The sequence below is a fragment of the Protobothrops mucrosquamatus genome, unplaced genomic scaffold, assembly GCF_001527695.2.
Source record: "Protobothrops mucrosquamatus isolate PMUCROS unplaced genomic scaffold, P.Mucros_1.0 scaffold129, whole genome shotgun sequence".
Classification (NCBI taxonomy): Eukaryota; Metazoa; Chordata; class Lepidosauria; order Squamata; family Viperidae; genus Protobothrops; species Protobothrops mucrosquamatus.
Window position 1 is genome coordinate 831,093 of NW_015386496.1, and position 20,894 is coordinate 851,986.

General features: G+C 38.1%; 1 protein-coding gene across 1 annotated transcript in view; it reads right to left on the reverse strand.

Moving 5' to 3' along the window:
* Positions 1-3,159: 3,159 nt before the first annotated feature.
* Positions 3,160-20,894, reverse strand: part of PLCL1 (phospholipase C like 1 (inactive)) — a 45,164-nt gene continuing 27,429 nt past the window's right edge. The window contains exon 5 of the mRNA XM_015813031.1: positions 3,160-3,359. Coding sequence (XP_015668517.1) covers positions 3,177-3,359 — 183 coding nt within the window. The 3' untranslated portion in view covers positions 3,160-3,176. The remainder of the gene's footprint in view (positions 3,360-20,894) is intronic.

Sequence of the window (20,894 nt, forward strand, 5' to 3'; positions counted from 1 at the left end):
GCCTTGTCTAAAGAATGCATAGTAGTTATCATCTCTTTTTTGCTGCTACTCAGCTGCATTAATATGATTGAGCATGCAGGTGGAGATCAATCACAAACGGAAGAAAGTGTAACTTTTTCTTATCCTCTCATGGAAACATAAAAGGCCTATTGGCAGTGAACATTACTGCCCAGAAAAATGCTCAAAACACAATTAAAAAAATCACATGCTCTAAAGCCTGCTGGTAACCAATCCAGGAAAACGTACCAAAGCTTAGCACGTATGAACATCTTTAAAACTGTTTTGGAAAATATAGGAACTGATAAGGAGATATGTACATTTCTCTCTTCATTCCGAGATTATATGCACATCCTGAATGGCCTAATGTTGAGTCAATTAGTTCTTCGGTTGACGTAACTCCAAAATTGAATCTGTAGATAAATTCATTCACTACTCATACACATAACCATATTCATAAAATTTCTATTAAATGATTTATGCAAAGTGATATGTTTATATTGTATACAGGCCGTCCTCAACATATAACCACAACAGGAGGCAGAACATTCGTTGCTAAGCGATGCAGGCGTAAAAGAAGTCATATCTGATTTTAGGACCTTTTTCCTGAGGTCCTTAAGCAAATCACATAGCTGTTAAGTGAATCCATCTTCCCCCATTGACTTTGCTCATTAGAAGTCCTCTGTGAAGATTGCACATGGTGGTCATGTAATCTCGGGATGCTGCATTAATACATACTGGTTGTCAGCACATCACTATGGAGATGGCTGTGACAACTGCAAGTGTGAATTTTTTTCAATACCCTCATACTTTTGAATATGAGGGGTCCTTGGTGCTCTCTGAGCTTGGTTGTTTTCTTGCAGATATTCCATGACCCAAACTAGGTAACATCATCAGTACAAATATTCTCCTTTATTGATAACTTTGAACAGTTGTTAAATGAATGATTCTAAGTCAAGGACCTGACTGCTATATTGTTTCATGTGATAGTGAAGGTTTAATTCTAAATGAATGTTATTTGAGTGGGCAGTAGCCTTTTACTGTTTTTTAACAATTTTTATTGTCTTGAAAACTGGCCAGAGTTGTGGTTACAGTATGGGTGGTTATATAAAGTCTTTGAAATAAAAATAATAATAAATAAACTCAATCTTAAACATTGGTCATCCCCCCCCAAATCTTTACTCTTTCAGAATTGTGCAACATGAACATTGTAGTGTTGTTAAGAAATCAGAAAAAAAATAACTTAATGCATATAATAGTTTTAGACAAACTTTTAACAATTGGCTTTTTGTTATATTGAGAAAAGTCAGCACATCTGCTAATCAAATTAATTAAAAGGTAGCTTTTCAAAATAAAAGCAATTGCTTTAAATAAATACAGTCTCTTATATTCATAGAACTCTTGCTTCTAACTCAGGAAATGCAAATATATATATATTGAAGCCTAGAGAAATCTGAAATACACAACCATCGCTAAAGTATTTGAGCCAGGCACTGTGAAGAATGGTAACATGGAGGCATTTTCACTTGTCTTCCAGCTTTACTGGCAAAGAAAACAACAGCAGAACCCAACTTTCTTCTTCTCAACATTTAAATGTTTTTTATGGAACATGCTGAGAATTTATAATAGCCATTTAGTTTTTTAAGCTCTTATTCTCTGTGTTGCTTCACATTTCCAACCTGTGGCAAAACACATAATGAATCTGATGTGACACAAATAAGATTTGGGCAAACGGGAAGGAACAATGGGGATCACCCTGTGCCTGACTCACTAGAAGCACTGCTAGCAATTCACTCCTCTATGCTGCATCACCCATGTGACTTATTTTTAGCTTTGTGACATAAATGTTAAATATTGTATAACTACAGTACATCAATGCACATGGAGCTCTGCTTAGAAACTTGGTAAATATGATCATGTGGCATTTATTTAGTAGTCAAATGGCAGCTTCAATTCACCTACTCAGTTTAAATCTGCTTATCCCATGTTAATCAGTTCAGTTTGGTTGCATTAATTTCTGCTGGAGTTGATAAAAGAAGACTATCAGGTGCCTATCTTAGCATTGTCTCTCATGATATATACTACAAAGATGTGAAAGTATTCTCACAATAATGTAACCAAGGAAACATGGCAAATGTTGAAAAAACTACATACACCTAAGCACAAAGGTTCAACAATTGCATGATGGTGCTTAGAAAATGTGCAAAGGTCTTGTAATTCACACTTCATGTCTCACAGTGAACCAAGAGGCTGCCATCCCATATGCTCTACCTGGTAAGGAAAGCTGGAGGAGGAACTTTTGCAAATTAAGAGCCTGCTTTGGCATCAATCATGAGATGGATCTTTGCTCACGTGACCTGTGCAGATTTATCTCTATGAATGAAAAATCAAAATTAAGATATCTTTTACAAACATGAATTGTGTATATTGCCTTTGTTCAGCTAATGGCAGTGAGAAATATTTCAGCCTTGCTAAATTATCTTTGTATTTTATGTTCCATTCTATAAACTTGCAATTCATAACCAAAGCCTGGAATCATTTTGTCCAGAGCTGTAGCATATTTTGTAGAGCTCAGACTGAACCCCAGCCACCTTTCTGAAATAAAAAGTGACCAATTTCTTCCATTAATAGGTATCAGATTAATGCATTTCAAATCGTGATTAGCAAAAGTCCATGGAATGTACATCAGAAATCCTACTGACTTCCATTAAAAAAAGGAGAAAGTGTTTAATAATTTATTAACTTAATTTAATGAAAAAGTTAATAATTTATTCTTCTATGTTGAGGAAACCATTATTAATTCATACCAATAAAAGGTTGAGCTCTTTTTCTGTCTTCTGTTTGTTTTGCTGGTAAAACCTGTATTACAGATTTGAAAAAAGCACTGTCAAAAGCTGGTAGAGCAAAGTATAAAAGGGCAATAATGTAATTCATGGAAAAATGTTAAAGGATCTCCCCAAACAAATAGACCTACACAAAGCTGGAAATTATTAGAATGTCACTACCAGACAGTTTAAATTTAGGCAAATGACAGCAGTAAAACACTGGCACTATGAGAATTTTAATACTTCTGATGCCCTGTAGAGGATGCTAGTGGGATCTTTCTTTCGCTCATTTTTTTTTAACGTGTTAAAAAAATAATTTTGGACTATTGAAATATATGACACCGTTGGCTTTGTTCAGAGCCTGGCATTCTCACTGCTTGTCTCTTTTTTTTCGATTGGCTCAGGACCTCGCTTAGCCTTGGCATCCGAGTTCCCACTTCCACTTTTGCTCAGTCCACATGATAAACAAGCCAGCTGGATCTGCTTCATATTTTCTATGGCTTCATTTTTGGCGTTCCTCAGTAGATCCCCTTGTCCCTAAGAATACACAAGAAATACAGGGAATCAAAATAAAATACAAAGCCGTGAACAATGAAGGTTTCGTATCTGGTTTTCCTTCCCTTGCAGTCACAAGTGTTTTGGACAGAGAACAAAGTGGCTCTGTGTGCATCTGATCTGAGGCCTGCTTTGAGAGGCAGCTGCTTCATGGTAGCAATTCCTTTTGAGCTGACATCAGGGTCTTCCTAGGCCAGGACAAAGTGGGCTGGCAATCCAATCTCTGATTTAGCATATCAATCTTTTTCTATTTATTTTGGCTCTAAATTGTTGAATTTCTGAAATTAATTTGGGGAGATTGGCACATATATACAGTAGTTGGTTCAGATAGCATATTCTGATGGATAGGTATCAGGGCCTAAACTTCCTTAGTAAATCATAGTACAGAAAGGAATCATGGTGCAATCGTGCTATCACATGGGGAGTATGGCAATATCCTTTCTTATTGTAAGGACACTAAGAGGTACAACGTTCATAGAAAAACCTAAGTAGGACAGGGTTTCCATCATGCAGAGGTCCTTTGTGCATACCAATACACATGAAAATCATTGTCCATGTAAGGCCTTGGGAAGGAGCAGAGATGTGGCATGCGCTTGGTATGCATGTGCAGCCAACTCTACAAATTCTTTAGGTAAGTTTGAACTGCTTGAGGGGAACCAGATACATCCTTTCACCCATATTCCTTTCTGTGCTATGATTTATTCAGGAGACATATTCACTGGAGTACCAAGTAGCGAGTTAGAAAAAAAATACTGAAAAGAATGGTGAATCTGTACAGGTAGTCGTCATCAACCTACAACTGCAACTGAGCCCAAAATTTCCATTGCTAAACGAGCAAAAAAATTTCCATTGCTAAATTGTCCCCATTTTACGACCTCTCTCTCCAAATTGTTAAGTGAATCACTGCAGGTGTTAAGTTAGTAACATGGTTACAAAGTGAATCTGGCTTCCCCATTGACTTTGCCTTGTCAGAAGGTCACAAAAAGTGATCACATGATCCAGTGGGACACTGCAAGTGTAATAAATACATGCCAATGGCCAAGTGTCCAAATTTTGATTCCGTGACAATGGGGATGCTGCAATTGTTGTAAATGGAAAAAAAATGGCCGTCCCTTTTTTTCAGCGCCATTGTAACTTTGAATTGCCATTAAACGAACAGTTGTAAGTCAAAGACTACCTACAGTTCAAAACCAGGAAAACGGCAAGCAAGTTATGCATTGGTATTGGTTTGGAGGGGAAATCATATCATTTGAAATCCCATAATCCAAGGGGAAAATCATGTCAGCAGAAAGTTTGTAAGACAGAAAAATCATTTTTAGGAGAGCTCTCAATACCTTACAGGCTCAGAAGATGAAACTGAAAAGGACTTTTAATAAGTCTTACTAAAGTAATGAAGAAATATTTAACATGCAATATTCACAAATATATATGTAAAATGACCATTGAACATAAAACCTAAAACATTTCCCTCTTAAAACATTCCTCATCTTCATAATGTGTGAACTTATATAAATGTTTAAATACCTTAAAGAAATAAATGAATGTTGATGTTTCCTCCAGTGCAAACCTCTGTTTTCTACTCTCCATTCATCCTCAGTTGCCTTCCAATGCAATTTGACATGGGAAGATAATCTGCTATGATTTAAGCTACTGACACAAGCCAAGTAATTTTGCATTCACTATAGTATTGCACCCATCCTGGTAAACAACTTTAGAGAGACAATGGTAGCTGGCAAGGTACAGCACCAGTCAACAATGTCTGGAAACAAAAGCATCTGGGAACACCAATGTCAATGAGAATTGCGTCACAAGTTGATAACATCTGGGATAATTCAACCATTCTGCTGGATGACTTAATGGCACAATGGAGCCTTTGTTCAAGCTTAGGTCTTGGTAGGATCACTACGTCAACCTTTTGCATCAGACTCCTAAAGTAGGTTGACAATGTGAATGTCAAAATTGCTTCGTAAGTCCTATAGAAATAGGAGTACAGAAATTACACAAAACCTGCAAATACTTTCCAGAGGGGTAACTGGATCAATCTCTTGCATTAAAAACAAGACTATTGTGGAACACTGAAGATTAATCCATTTATTATTACATTAACTTTTGTGAACTTTATGCATTCAATAAACTAGGTTATGGTCTATGAAAGCTTATGCCAGGATAAACAGTAATCTTTAAAAAAACACCATAAAACTAATTTCTTTAGTTAGATTTTTTTTAAACCCTCAAGGAATAGATGGAACATCATATTAATAGTCATTACACATATGAACAATTGATTATAATTTTTGCAGCTTAGGTTTCTCTGCTTGTCAGAGTGACTCTCTAGCATATCATCCTTTTCCAGTGCTGCTAACCACAGAGTGTGTCATGAAATTACCTGAGAAAGATATGTGAAATTAACTGACAACTATGTTTGCCAATCTTTCATACTTTCCTATGTGGAACAAAGCAAAAGAGCATGAATAGACAGATGGAATGGCATTACATATGAGTTTGTTTGTCTGTTCGTTTGTTTGTTTGTGGGTCAAGGACAACACTGACTAGAAGGAATGTTTTATCTTTGCTTTGAACATTATAATAATAGTAGGGCTATACTTTTTGCAACAAATCTAAAATGTAGTACAATTTTTTACACTGGGACAAAAGGCATTTAGTTTTCTGTAATTGGTAGTACTTAGAGTGATGTTTATAGTCAGGATCTGCATCGGAATCTGCTGAAACATAAAACATTACATAGAGCAGGGTAATACAGATTAATTTTTAATTTAGTCTGTGCAAGGCAGACACATCTGATCTCTGTTCTAATTTTGTATTTCCATGAAACTCTATTCCTGATTTTTTTTCAGAACTGCACTGCATTGCAAAGGGATACAGCAGATGTTTTCATACACAGAGAGAGAAGAGGGAAGAGCAAGCTCAGATAATGTGTAGAAAAGGTGATTATAGACAGATCTGTCCTCAAGTCCTTACATTTCAGCCACTATTGGTTTCATCAATCACAGCATACTGAGGATTGAGAGAGATATTTTATTTAATGGTTCCCTCCATCACACTATTTTTCAGTCTCTACTCTTGAATAGATGTATGACAGTATTTTTAAAGCTAATTAACCCAGCCTAGTAACCAGTAACATCAACTTTTATAGACCCATCTCAACTTCCAACAATCAACTGCATTTAGGAAAGACCAACATCAAGTTTTACAATCATCCCTTTCTTTGAATAAAACCTTCTCCATATAATGGTTTGTATTTTTATAAGAATACTTCCTGATCTAGATTTATTGTCCCATTTTGATTTATGAGTACTTTAAACAAAAAAACAATTTCTAAAGGATCATAATTCCCCCTACCTGCCCCATTTCTAAGAAATTAGGCATGCTTTTTCATAATATAAAGCTCTAACACAGGCATATACAATAGTATAATGAAATATTCTGGTGAAGAACAAAAGAAAGGACAACTATTTCTGGACTTTTCGTCATGCCATATTAAAGGAAAATGGAGTTCTATTTTTCTGACTCTTGTTCTAGTTCCAGACATCAAGACAAATTGGCCTATATCTTTGGAGTACTTTATAATTTACTGAGTCTCCAAATTAGATCAGATAGTGTGAGACTAGGCTAAAGCTGAAGTAGGCACATAAGCAGGATGGACAAAGACCAGGAAAGGAACCCTTAGGGCAGTGGTGGGATTCAAATATGTGAACAATCGGTTCTTTGTGTGGATGCCACTTCCAGAAGTCCATTCTGGGCCTGGGGAACAAAAAATTAGCTACTGGTTCTGCCGAAGTGGTACGAATTGGCTGAATCCCACCACTGCCTTAGCGGAAGTAGTTAAGAAGGAACCAACTCATTAAGGAAACGAAAAAAAATGTCACCGAAAACAAACAAAAGAAATTGAGCCTGAGCACATGGGAAACGCCTGCCCCAGTGCCATCAACAACTACCAGACATGAGACTCAACAAAGGAAAGGCTTGGGGGGGGGAAAGGGGGCTCTGAAGCCTGCCCACTTTTTGAGTCATCCTTGGATCCAGACTTGGTGGCTTCTGTGCCAGCCTAGTTGAGAAGGACATGGGTGTGTGTTTGTGTTTGTGTATATGAGTGCATGTGAGAAAGAGCAAATAGATATGTTGTAACCACTAAACATTTCTATGCCCATCTGCTGGCAATGAAAAAAATAGGTTCTGAACAAAAATCACTTAAAGAAAAATGCCGATGAAATTATATCAACACCTTAAACAAAATTAAACCTAAAAATAATGCAGTTCCAAATCATTCTTGGAAAATCAGTCAGTTGCTGCATTGAGCTGAGAGCACAGAATCCAGGTACACATGTACAAACAGGCTTTGGAACAAAGAAAAAAAGCACATGTCTATCTTTTTGCCTTCTAACATGCTGCTCACTTCCTTCTGTTACTATTGTTATCACTGACTCTAGAAATAAATATCAAATCAACACAGGAAAGGTCAGGTCAGCTTTTGGTGGGATGCCATGTAAGCCTGGAAGCTATTAATCAGGCCTTCCAGTAGAATAGTAAAGAGCTTATCTGAAAGCAGAATGTATTATTCCATAAGCATCTTCACAAAATGCTTTCTCCTTTTCTTTCACAAGACTTTCTCTGGAGCACATTGAGTTAAATGTACCTGGTAATGTAGAAAAAGTTTGCACCATTTTTGTTGATTAAGTACGGGGGGGGGGCTTCCTAATAAGAGACAGATGGTTATATGGCAATCTACTCTGACTTCATGAACACTGAACCAAAGTCTTAATTTGTAAGTACTGTCAACATATATGGGGGAAAAATTAAAAGGGAGACAGGGGAATCCTGCCATCTTGGAGCCCACCCTATCAAAACTAAATACGAATGTAGGTATGACTATTTCATTTCATTTCAATTCAATTCATTCATTCATTCAATTTGTATAGCTAACCCTAATCCAGTGATGGTGAACCTTTTAGAGACTGAGTGCCCAAAAACTGGTCCCGCCCCTGCTCCACCCCCTGCCCTGCCCCCACTCTGCCCCTCCATCCCCTGCCCCGCCTGCCCACAGGACCACTCACCGCCTGCAGGGCCCGCCGTAGATTGCCCAGGCAGCCCAGCAGCACTATGGCAGCCACACCCGCTGCCCGCGCCCTGCAGCATCAACTGCATGATGGGGTGTGAGGGCAGAGTCTTGTCTACGCTGCCTGGCTGCCATGTCCTTGGCTGCGCTGCTCCGTCTGGGCCACGCTCGAGGGCAGGTCTCCTTCAGGGGGGCTGCTGGAGAAGAGGGGGTCACGGGGGGAAGCAGGGCTGGGGCAACGGCACGGGTGGTCACAGAGAGGGCTCCGAGTGCCACCTCTGGCACCCGTGCCATAGGTTCGCCACCACTGCCCTAATCTCTGGAGAGAAAATGGTCCAGAGGGGAGGGCCTAAATCAGAGAAGACACACCTCCTGGCGGATGGATTGGATGGGTAAAAGCAACTGGAAGAAAATGGTCTCTCTGGTAATCAAGTCCCAAGCCATGAAAGGCTTTAAAGGTGACAACTAACACCTTGAACTGTACATGGAAACACACTGGCAACCAATGCAGCCCCTGAAGCAGTATTGTTCCATGTGCCAAATAGCTGACACCATTTACAGTTTGTATTGCTGCATTTTGTACCAGCTGAAGCTTCCAGATGCTCAAGGGCAGCCCCTGTAGAGTATTGCAGTAGTCCAAGTGGGAATCACAAATATTACATTACAACAGTTCAATACCAACATCGAAGACCAATATTACTGGTCTTTGCAATTTTTGCATTATTGCTCTTGTAATATTATCTCATATTGTAAAGGCTGTGATGTCAATAGACCATGGCTTATCCTGGCTGAGGTAAATACTGAAAACAGGAGAACCATGGAGGAGCACTCTACAAATTTTTCAGATGGTTGCACCTGGATCATGATACATATTTGATATTTGCCTGGGTTCCTGCAGGTATAGCATTACAGGCAATCTGTGAGATACACATGGGGAGAAGGAGAGAAATTACAACTCTGAAATTGGAAAAAGAAGAGAATTGGTTGTTTAGATTTCTAGGCAGAAAGGGGGAGAGGAGTTTACACTGTGCACCTTCAAACAAGGGGTGAACGTTGAACTCTAGATACTTTTCAATTTCACAGCAAAATTTGTGGTAGAGGAAAGTTCTTGGCTCAATCCTCTCTCATTAATAAGAAAGCTTGCCAAATATCGTCAAGGGCATATCTTTAATGACAAAAGGCTACAAACAAACAGCACAGTAGAAAAACAGGTCAGGGAGTTCCTTTACCTACTTGAAGATTGGGTTCTCAACCTCATAACCCTGCATAACCTTCTTCTCTACTGGAAAACAATTCCAACCATTTTTCAGATAAGTATTAGTAAGTCTCTGCATTAAATACAAAGCTATAGGAAATTCAATGGCTAATGAGACAAAGCCAATTTGTAATAAAGTTGGGAATGTTCTCCTTCTACATACATATGATTTTGCATGTCATATATTTCTTCTGCACCGTATCTTAAAGCATAACTGCACCATGAACAATGCTATTACACAATCACCCACTTGAAAGGTTCCTGCCTCAAAAATACAGTTTTTCTTCATCTTTATAGAATTAAAAGTAATTTTCACTTATTCATGTAAGTTTCATGATAAAAGATGGCAATAAGCTATCACTCTGCTCTGCAGCCCTTAATGTTACTTAATGTGTAAATCAGGATCTACAACAAAAGAATCCTCCATTATTTCATTATAATCCTTTATGCTTTTCTCAAATTTTAAAAGTCAAGAGAATAGTTTATGAATAAAAATGCCTGAGATTAATTTAGCTAATTTTGTTACGGTCTAGCAAAATTTATACTGCTGTCTAGATATTTAAAAAGGTGAACAACTGAAGACACAGAGAAAGAAAAATGCAGCTCCTTTATTTGCTGTAGCACCTCCAATTAAATAAAACATGGCATCTCATGGCTTCTTTTCCATATGTTGTAAAAAGCCAAATCTAAAACCACCAGAGAAACATGACCACTTCTAATATGAATAATCTCAATAGCACTTTAGAACTCATAAAATAGTCAGTAAAGATCTTTATATTTGAATATATGCAGCCAACGTTTTCCATCAGTTTATTTATTCATTAGATTTACATCCCATCTCTCCTGCATGGGTTCAGGTAGTGTATGAAGTATTCATCCTTCATATTTTCTCCACAGCACAACTTTATGAGATAAGCAGGGCTGAGAGAGTGTCTCCCAAAGGTACCCAATAAGTTTAAATCCTAAAACAGACAAAAAAAAAACACAGGACATTTTCTTTGACTTTCCCTGAAAGCATAATAATGACCTGCCAATATCCTTTCAGAGAGCTAATCTGATGTTAAAGGACAGCTATGTAGAGCAGAATTTTCTAATTTTCAGATATTCTGTATAGAATCCATTGGAACACACAGCACCCATTCAAATCCTTTCATATCTGACACCAGAAGAATAAGCAATAGCATTTTACTTCATCACTTGGCACTTTTTATCAAGGTAACATGTGTCAAATCTTAGATTCTCGGACTTGGTATTTAAGAGTCTGAGAACATCCTGTATACATAGATATGTTGTCAATTGGAAGCAGACTGAAAAGTTGGCTCTGGCTTTCTTTAAAATAAAACTGAATAAGCATGACAATTTTGTATGCACCTGGATTTAAAGGCAGGAAATTCATCTTTTAAAATAAAGGATAGCTTTTCAAACCTTATTAGATTTTTGAAAACACGGACTGACTTTAATTCACAGATTCTTTTCAAGTAATCAAATTAAATCATATAAATCAATATGTCTAAGACAGAAATTTTAAAAATGGAAAGTCTTCATGACTCCCAATAACTTTAGAGACCTTTCTCTGTACTTTTCTTGTCAACAGTATCAAAGTGATTTGTCACTGCCTTCTTTTAGACTTTTTTTTCCAACTTCTAGCCTATGATCTGCTAACCAGGACAAATAGTGCTTAGCTTTGAGGGCAGGACATCTGCTAAGCCTTCTCTCTCATTCATTCATTCATTCATTCATTCATTCACACATTTGTATAGCCACCCATCTCACATAGTGACTCTCTTATATTTCTGTGTAGGAACCTTCCAATCAAACTGGACTGTCAGTGATTCAGGGATATTTCTGTATGTAGAACTGTTTCCAAAATATTGGGAAGGCCTCAAAGAATTTGAACCTCATAATCAAGCTTTTAACGTAATTCCTTCCTAACCCCTTTCATATTACCACTATACAGAAACACTGGCATTGCTTATAAGTTGAAGCAGTTAGAAAACTTAAATTCACACGTATTTTTAATCCTGTTATATGCCACTCCTCCCCTCCTTGGCATATAAAGTGGCATATAAAGATAACAATAATTAATAGGAGGAGGAGGAGTAAAACACAGAACACTATGCACACTTTCCCACACAGGCACCCTCCAGATAGATAAACTACAACTCCCATCTTTCCCTTATTCTCTGGATGACATCAAGTTGGGAAAACACAACCCCATTCTGATAGACTGCAGCTCTCTCCTGTTAGTACATTAAGTGGCAGATTAAGGTTGGCATTTACTTCTTGTGTGAAACAAATAGAAACTAAGTGAGACATTTTCTTCAATCTGTTCATTTTGGAGTAAATCATATTTACTAAAAGCATCCATCGCTCTGTTTCTGTGCTTTCTGGCCTCTACCTATCCACGAATATGACAATATTCTATTAAATGACAATATGATGAACCTCAGTGGAAGAAGAGACTAGTGAGTGTGTTAGATCAGCCCTTCCTGGGAGCAGGGTTTCTAGGCCTGTTTTATTCTGATGTAAACGGTGTCAGCTTTTTCTGTTTTCTAACAGTAAAACCTTCAGAGATCACCTCTGACTCTCCTACCAAGAAACACCAATTAGAAAAGGGGAATGAAGAGAGGTTTTGCTGCTCTGCACTCCTCCCTGTCTTCTCCAGCGCACTTGGCCTATTTAAAGGTAGTTTTAAGTTGTCAAGGATACAAGCTCAGCTCATTGGAGATTCATGCATTGTTTTTATTGCAAAGTCTAATTCATGTTGAGAGCGCTGTAATCCTTTGAGCAGTTCAGCTCTTCCGAAAAGCTCTTGTACAAATCCTCTTCAACACCTTAAGAGCTCAGTAAAGCAGCCTGCCTAGCAGTGCCTGTGGAAATAGCCGCTGCAACACAAACTGCTCTTCTGTCCTCAGCGGCTTTGGTTTCACAATTCTACCTACATAAATAATTTGGTCTGCCCATTTTCAAATGGGGAATCTACAGTCATGGTCAGCCCCATAGGCCACAACAGTTGAATATCCCAGAGGGTCTGGTAATGATAATAAGCAATCTAACATGAAGGGTTTATCCACAATCAGAGATTAAAAATGAAAAATGTGGCAGGCTCTGGTTTAATTAAATCCAGTGATGATAGATAGCACCTAGGCAGGTTCCTTCGAGGAATGATTGATGAGATCTTGAGAGTGAGCACAACGTTAAAGCTAACAGAATCTGTCAATATGAGGAGAGGTAAACAGGAGGGGACACTCGCCCAAAACATTTTGCTGCATGAAACCAAAATACACACCAAACCAAGAATAATGTGTCCAAAATCAGCCAAAGAATTTGAAAGGTGAGGCTAAAAACCTTGTTACCAGAAAAATAAAAAATAAAAATGAAAGGTGCTTTCGTGGTAAAAGGACATGCTTCCCTTTAGAAGAGTTGGAAGCATGGTTACCATTATAAAAAGTAAAATCTGCTTCTGGTCAAGCATAACATATAGTGGATGCAGTACACTTGCAGCTTTCTTGACAATAGGAAATCAGGGATTGGCATGGCCTTCTTTGGGGACAATTTTCTCATCTAGCCCCACAGCCCTGAGATTTCTGCAGGCCCTCCATCTAAGCACTTATCAACCCAACTCTGCTTAACGTCAAAGTCCAGACAAGGGCCAACAGGGGCTACCCGCAGAGGCTACATTTGTTAGAATGGGGGTTCCCAACCCCCGGTCCGTGGACCAGTACTGGGCCGTGGGATGCCAGCAACCGATCCGCACAAACAAGGAAAGCCCCATCCGCAGGATGCAGGCAGCACACAAAACCACACCCCCTCTGGTCCACAGATAAATCTCTCTCCACATAACCGGTCCCTTGTACCCTTAAGGTTGGGGACCTCTGTGTTAGAACATAAGGGGGGAAAAGTAGCAGCTCTATAAAATAGAGCAAAAATAATTTTTTGGGGGAAAAAAACAATAGAAAATTTGAAAGAGAAAAGTAAGGAAAGTAAAGAGAACTAATAAGTGAAAAACATAGAAAGAAAGAAACAGAGAAGATAAGATAAGACAAAAGCAGGATGAGACTTTTTTAAAATTGCATTCTTTAGCAAATGGAATCTGCACTCCGATACTTAGCATATTCACTAGGAAATTGTATCCTATTGATTACAACATCTGTTGCTTCCAGGCTCTCACATAATACATCTTTCATTATGGTGGTTTAAACATAATTAATCTATGTAAGGGGAGTAACAGAAGATACACATCATCCCAGAAATAAGATAAATCAGCAACAAAGCAATAAAATAAAAGTATACTAGCAGAGAAAACAGTCCAGCTACATTTCTCTGTCTCTCAGCCAACTCATCTCAAAGAGTTGTTGTTATGGGGAAAAGAGGAGGAGGAAGATTTGTTTGATATGTTTGCCAACTTCAGTTGTTTTAAAAAATAATGAAGGTGGGTACAAATAAATAAATAGATTTCTAGCAGCAAATAATTTTATTTAATTATGAGAACAGAAAAAAATGTAGTTGTTTCTTAAGCTTAATTTTTTTTTAGTTTTAGCTGTAGGGAACCAAGGAATCTCCTTAATTTGGTTTATTTGGTCCCCATAAAAACAGAATCTCTATTCTTTTCCATCAGAGCTGTGACAAAGCTTATTTCTGATATATTTTTTGGTGTGCCAGAAGTAGCAAATTGTTTAATATAGGGTGAAGAAACATTTTAATATATACTAGAGTTAATTTAGTTTTAATGAAAATGAAATTATATTTACTTTTGCTGGCCCCTCTTACAATTTATACGATCGCCCCTAACATAATCCTTGAAGGCAAAAAGGCTACAGACCCATGGTATAATTTGTCTTAAATTATAAAATTGTGGAATTAAAAGATTTATTATTTTGAGGAATTAAAAGATTTATTATTATTATTATTATTATTGTTGTTGTTGTTGTTGTTATTATTACTATTATTACTATTATTATTATTGCCTTATTTTACTTCAGTGTTCAACTCAGGATGGCAGAACATCAGGTCTGTGAGGATCAATCTCAATAGCTTCTTTTGGGTAGCAATTGTGGATTCAAGGCTGCTCTGTCCATTGCAGCATGGATCTCTTCTCCTCATCTTTCAAACTTTTGTTTTTCTCCAGACACCTTTCTGAGGCTAGATTCTTTTTAATTTCCTGTTTATTCTTGGCCTCGTCTTTTTCCTACAGTTTTGCTCAAAAAGGATTTCCCGCGGTGGCTTATTCTAAGGCTTATAATCTAAAAGGAACAAGACAAGATAAAAATGATAGGAAGGGAAAAAGGAAGACTGTTTATGTTTACTAAAACACTGATTTGACAAATTATCCTTCTGAAAGTATTGGGATCAAAGTTCTTGTTTAAAAATTGTTGCAGCTAACAAGGTCGGTATAATTGCTATAAGGACACATGCTTCTTCTTAAAGTATAGAACTCAATGTGATCTTTGATGTTGTGTAAGGTAACATAAGATTATTTGCTAATATTGGTTTGCCTCTCTAAAATACGTAAAATGGAATTTATTGATTTAAAAAGAGAGAGATCAGCTCTAGCTAGAATAAAGTGTCTGAACAATCCGGCCAACCATTTTTTTTTCTTTTCAAAACAATGGGAAAATAATAGGCAGCTGATGCAACTTCCTTTATTTTCTTCCTTGAGAACTGGAAGGATTTGTTTTAGATCTGGCACATAGATAAAGACCACATGCTGAATGAAGTGGATGAGTGCAAAAACCACTAAGTATAACAACATCAGAAGAGCCCTGTTTGATCAAATTATAGATAGTCCTGGATTTACGACCATTCATTCAGCGTCCATTCAAAATTAAAACAACACTGAAAAAATGGACTTACAATCCATGGCCAAAGTTAAGGCCATTGCAGTACTCCCATAGTCATGTGATCAAAAACAGGGCACTTGTCAGCCTGCCAGTATAAATGACTACAAAGCTGCTGTAACTCTCCCCACCTGCCTGTCTCCCCATCTATGCTGTTTTGCCACTTTGCACGTTAGTATGCGGTGGTGGCAGTGCCGGGTCTGGGGCTGAAGTAGAGGCCTGGGGTCTCCAGCTGGCTGCCTCTTCCCCCAGTCCTCTGCTTTAGCCCCAGTGCCACCGTTGCCATTGAGAAATGCTGCCTCCAGCCTCATATCATGGCCAGAGTTTCCATATCATTCTGCAAAGCCCCAATTGCCTTCACCACCCTGAGCTTCACATGCTCTGCTCTTCCCTGCTCATCTTCACTGCTTCACGCCATTCTTTAACCCGGTATCCAGTGGTGGGATTCAAATATGTGAACAACCGGTTCTCTGTGTGGATGCCGCTTCCGGAAGTCCATTCTGGGCCTGGGCAACAAAAAATTAGCTACCGGTTCTGCCGAAGTGTTGCGAACCAGCTAAATCCCACCACTGCCGGTATCCCATTCTTTCTGCAATCCGGCACCCCATTCTCACAATCTTTTGGAAACCTTGTCTTCGCTACGTCTCACAAGAATGGGATGTTGGCTTAGGGACGGCAAAAAATGGAGCGAATGATGGGAGCTCACCTCACCACGCATCCTCACTCAGGTTTCAGATGCAGGCTTGCTAATCTCCAACCCAGTGTCCTAACCACATCAGTCATCACACTCCTCAACGACTTTGATTAATGATTGTGGATTCGCATTATAATCATTGCATTTGCTTAACAACCACTACACAAAGAAAAAAAAATCATAAAATCAGGTCTATTCACGTGATGACCTACTTTATGATCGTCATGATTTATGACTGAAATTATGGTCTCAATTATAGTCATAACTCAAGGACTATCTGTATGCTACTGAAATTTAATAATTTACCATCAGCGGTGCTGAAGTGCAAAACCACAAAAGTCCCTCTCCTGAAATGCTTTGTCCCTGCTAGGATGGGAGCATTGAATCATGGGATCCTGTCCTTTTGTACCAAGACATCCACAATGATCTACTAACACCTTTAGCTCATTTCTAGTTTGGATAGAATTTCATACGCAATTTCTTTAGGCAGATAAAGATCCCAAGATAACTGTTGCAGTTGCAAAGTCTGTATTTGTAGCTTCTAAATCTGCACACTGTTGACAGCAAAATAGGCTATGCACAACTACAGGACTTTTTCGTTATGCAAGTTGCATTGTAATTTGTACTATATACATAACTTTCTTTTGAAGTCTGGATCAGTGATCTGCAATAAAGTTTGATGGACTGACATTATTTGAAGCAGAAGTGATGCCTGCTCTCTAATGCAATAACTGGCACTGGCAGCCTGGAGACATTGTGAGGGGAGGGGAAACGACTCAGGTTTATTAACTACCACCTTGAGGAAACCGATACTACCTTGAAATTATTGTGAAGAATTAATCCACAATTTCCCGCAGCTAGAAAATAATCAACTCAAAACCCGTTGAGAACACTGTCTTGCACATTAATAAAACCATGCAGACACATGCTTATTTTTAGCTTTGTAAATGATAGCCTGGTGCTGTGAACAAACAAAATGAAGCACTCACAAAGATGTTTGTAAATCTGTCAACAAAAAGCCATGTAATGTAATCTATTAACTATCTATGTTTGCAGCTTTTTAAAAGGCCCACGTCAAGGGCCATTATTAAAATCTGTTCTAGTGCGGGAATAGATACTTTTACTCGTTAACCCCTCATGAAAAATGCCCCATTCTGGGGAGCTGCAGAGACACTATGGCCACCACTACAGCATGCAAAATAAAACTAACATTTTAGTTCAATTTCCTGCAGCCTGCTCTGGAAGCCACCAAAAAGGTGCTAGGAGATACTTTTGGATCGTGGGATGGGGAATGGATGCCTGACAACCTGTCCTTCCAACTCCATGTGGACAAACTGCTTGAATTCTGATCATTCCTTTATAATACAATGCGAGTAAATCAGTTTTCCTTTTAAACTAGTTTAATAAATAGTTTAATACTGTCGGACTGATCCCAGTTTTCCAAATGGAAGCGATATTTCTGTAAACGGTTGCAAATCAGCTCTTACTGCAGTGGAGGGATCAACATGTGTCTTTTGTACACATGCAATCAACTTTTTGTTAGGATGTGTCTAGTTATGATAAATAATTCAAAGTTCATTATCAGACGTGACCTTTTATTTTCGCAGGAAATATTTATTTTCGCTACAGGTTTGGGTTGAGTATCAAATAAATAAAGTCAATGGTTGTCTGAAGGTTTGAATTTTTTTTCTTTCTGAAGCGAAGAAAACAAACGGATTTTACTTTATCTTCCCAAGGGAGATACATTATCTCGGCAAGCCTTCTTTATCATAAACAACATAGAAAATCAATATTAAGTTTGTAAATCTAAGGGAATATTCTTTTAGGCTATACTTACTGTTTACAATAAAACACAGTGTACTATTTTACAGAGTGATGGTAACTGACTTGCTAATTCTTATATTAGGCAGCTGAAATCCAATGTATGTTTTTTTTCCCTATGCCCAGCAAAAGTTAACCCATGAATTATTGTGATTCATTAAAGTTCCATGTTACTAGAATATTTGGGCACTCCCCCTCCTGTTCCAATTCCCAAAGCATTCTTCATTAATATGCACTGAATTTTTGCAAGGGTCAAGGCAAAGGGGGAACTGCAAATTCCCCTCTTCATCTTTTGCTAGTGGTTGTTGGCATCAAAGCACAATGAGCCCCTTTTCCTTGAGAGAAAATCTATCTGAAAAGATATCCAAAAATGGATATCCTTCTTCTCCATGATAAGGGGAAAATGTATTTCCTCTCTTATATTTGAGGTCTCAGAGATGAGGGAACCCTCTCTATCTCCTCATTATTTTAAAACTAGAAATTTTATGCATTTATTGGCCTAGTTTACAATAAGGAAAGGCATATTCCATAATTTTTTATTTACAGGTAGCTTGAATCCTGTTCTTGTTGAAGAGAACGTTCTGTCCCGGATCATCTACAAAGAGCTAAAGCTAACCATTAGCAAAACCTTGCTTCCTCTCACCTCTTACATTTTTACGATTTCCTTCTCTCTTTTTCCCACTCCTTCTCTCCGTTCTCATTGAGTTACCAGGGGAAGGATTATTCTTAGCTTGGTCTGATCTTGAATATTTGCAGAAAAGATTTGAACTTAGCCTCAGGTCTGGATAAAACAAACCTCAGGCACAAGTCTGTTTCCTTTTCAAGTTCTTTGTTTTTACAATTCCAAAACTCTCTTTCCATCTTGGAAACCACAACCTTGTTCAAAGGGACACTAATAGATAATCAAGGTTGTGCAGATGTGGCTTGAAATAAACCTCCACCATTTTTTAAGAAAAGATGCCTATTGCAATGATTAAGCAGCTTGTTATTTGCTGAGTCAATGATTCCCAGGGCTCAGTTGTAATCACCCAAAGATTCTGACATTTCTTATTTCTGAAAAGTAGTCACACTAATGAATAGTTTACTAAACTGGATTTAAATCTGAATGAGAAGATATTGTCCACCAAATGCAAATCACGACAACTGCCATATTCGGACTACTTCATTAGCTTCAGGGCTGTAATACTGAAGTCTTATACACTGATTCAAAAATATCTAATAACTTGAAAATGAATAGTGTGGCAGGCCATGAAGTATAAAGGCACTGAATAAAACAGAGCTACATGCATGCAAAACAGCTGCGAAAAAGCCATTTCACTTTGATGACTTAGCTGAAAGCATTTTTCATTAACATTTTTCATTTCATTTCATCAATATTTGGTTTTATTACTGAACTGATATGTAATATTTTTTTCAAGATCATATCTAAAAGGATATAATCTAGGAATTTCAACCTATTGAGAGGTACAAAAATCCTGCTTTTCTCCTTCTCCTTTTTCGTAGCTGGGTAGAGAGATCTTTCTTTACATCTTTTTTTTTTTTTGCTTTCCTCTTTCTGCCTGGCACAATCTTTCTTGCCTTCACCTAGAAGAGATTTAACTTGCTTGCTTGTTGCCTTTGTCATGGTGAGACCCTTGCTTAGACTGGCTACACATAGCCCTTCTGTTAGTAAATCTCTGTTTTTCCCTTAGGCTCGACAGCCTCCTGGACTGCCTTTAAGTCTCACCTTGTGCCCAGAAAACTGTGGAATATAAGTAGCACTCTTCTGTCCTTTTACTGGGAAATGCACAAGTTGAGCTGACATGAGTTTCAGTGCTGCTTCCACCACGATGCTTCTCTTCCCAGAACACTTTACATGCCCTAAACTGTTTGCCTATCTGAGGCTTAGCGGCCAGGCCTTGCTACTCAGGATCCTCAGCAACTACAAAGTATTTGTGGTAAACCACAGAAAATTATTTGGAAGGCCACAGTCAGCTCTACTCATTCTGTTCTCTTCATTGTGACACATGAATCCCTTTTGCTGGCATTTTTGCAAGGCAACCTGGATGCTTCTTCTTCTTGGACACCTTGTAAGCCTAGCATTTTATTATACATTTCTAGAAATAAAATGCTACTTTGTCAACGTTATTTTTTTTTTAAGAGGGGATGTTTCAAAGTCTTGACTCAAATGTTTTAATATGCTACAAAAATATTCCACTAAACATGTCATCCTGTCTTAGAGTGAGTACATTCATTGAATCATCTCTAAATATTTATTCTGGTCATGGGGAACCTCTGGCCCATGGTGTTCCCCGGCTCACACTACATCCTCCCACCCACCAGCCCTACCTCCTCCCTTAGCCCCACACCTTCTACTGACCACTCCACCCACCTTCATCTCCTCAAAATCTACCTTACTGCTTTCTTCTTCACAATTGAGATTTATCTCCAAGAAATTAGGTTCTTCTTTCTTTTCAGGGATGAGAATATGGAGGTCATGTGGATGTGGAAAGGTATTTATGAATAGGAAAACAATGGAGATAGATGTAGACAAGTGTGAAAGTGTGCATAGGACAGTAGTGGGAAACTACACTGGCAGATATAAATGTGTTTGCAGAAATAACGAAGGAAAATGTTGTATGATATTAAGAGATACACATATGCATGTATCCCTCCTTCCCCAGCATAGGGTTCCCCAGAAGCTCTCAGGATGAGCAAATGGCTCTTAGACTGAAAAAAATTCCCCATCTGGAAGTATTCATATTGGCAGCTGCATTAAAGAAAAGTTATTTTCTAATCTTTTTTCCCTAGAAACTGTTCTGAATCCAGAAGATGAATGGGGAAAACAATAACTAAT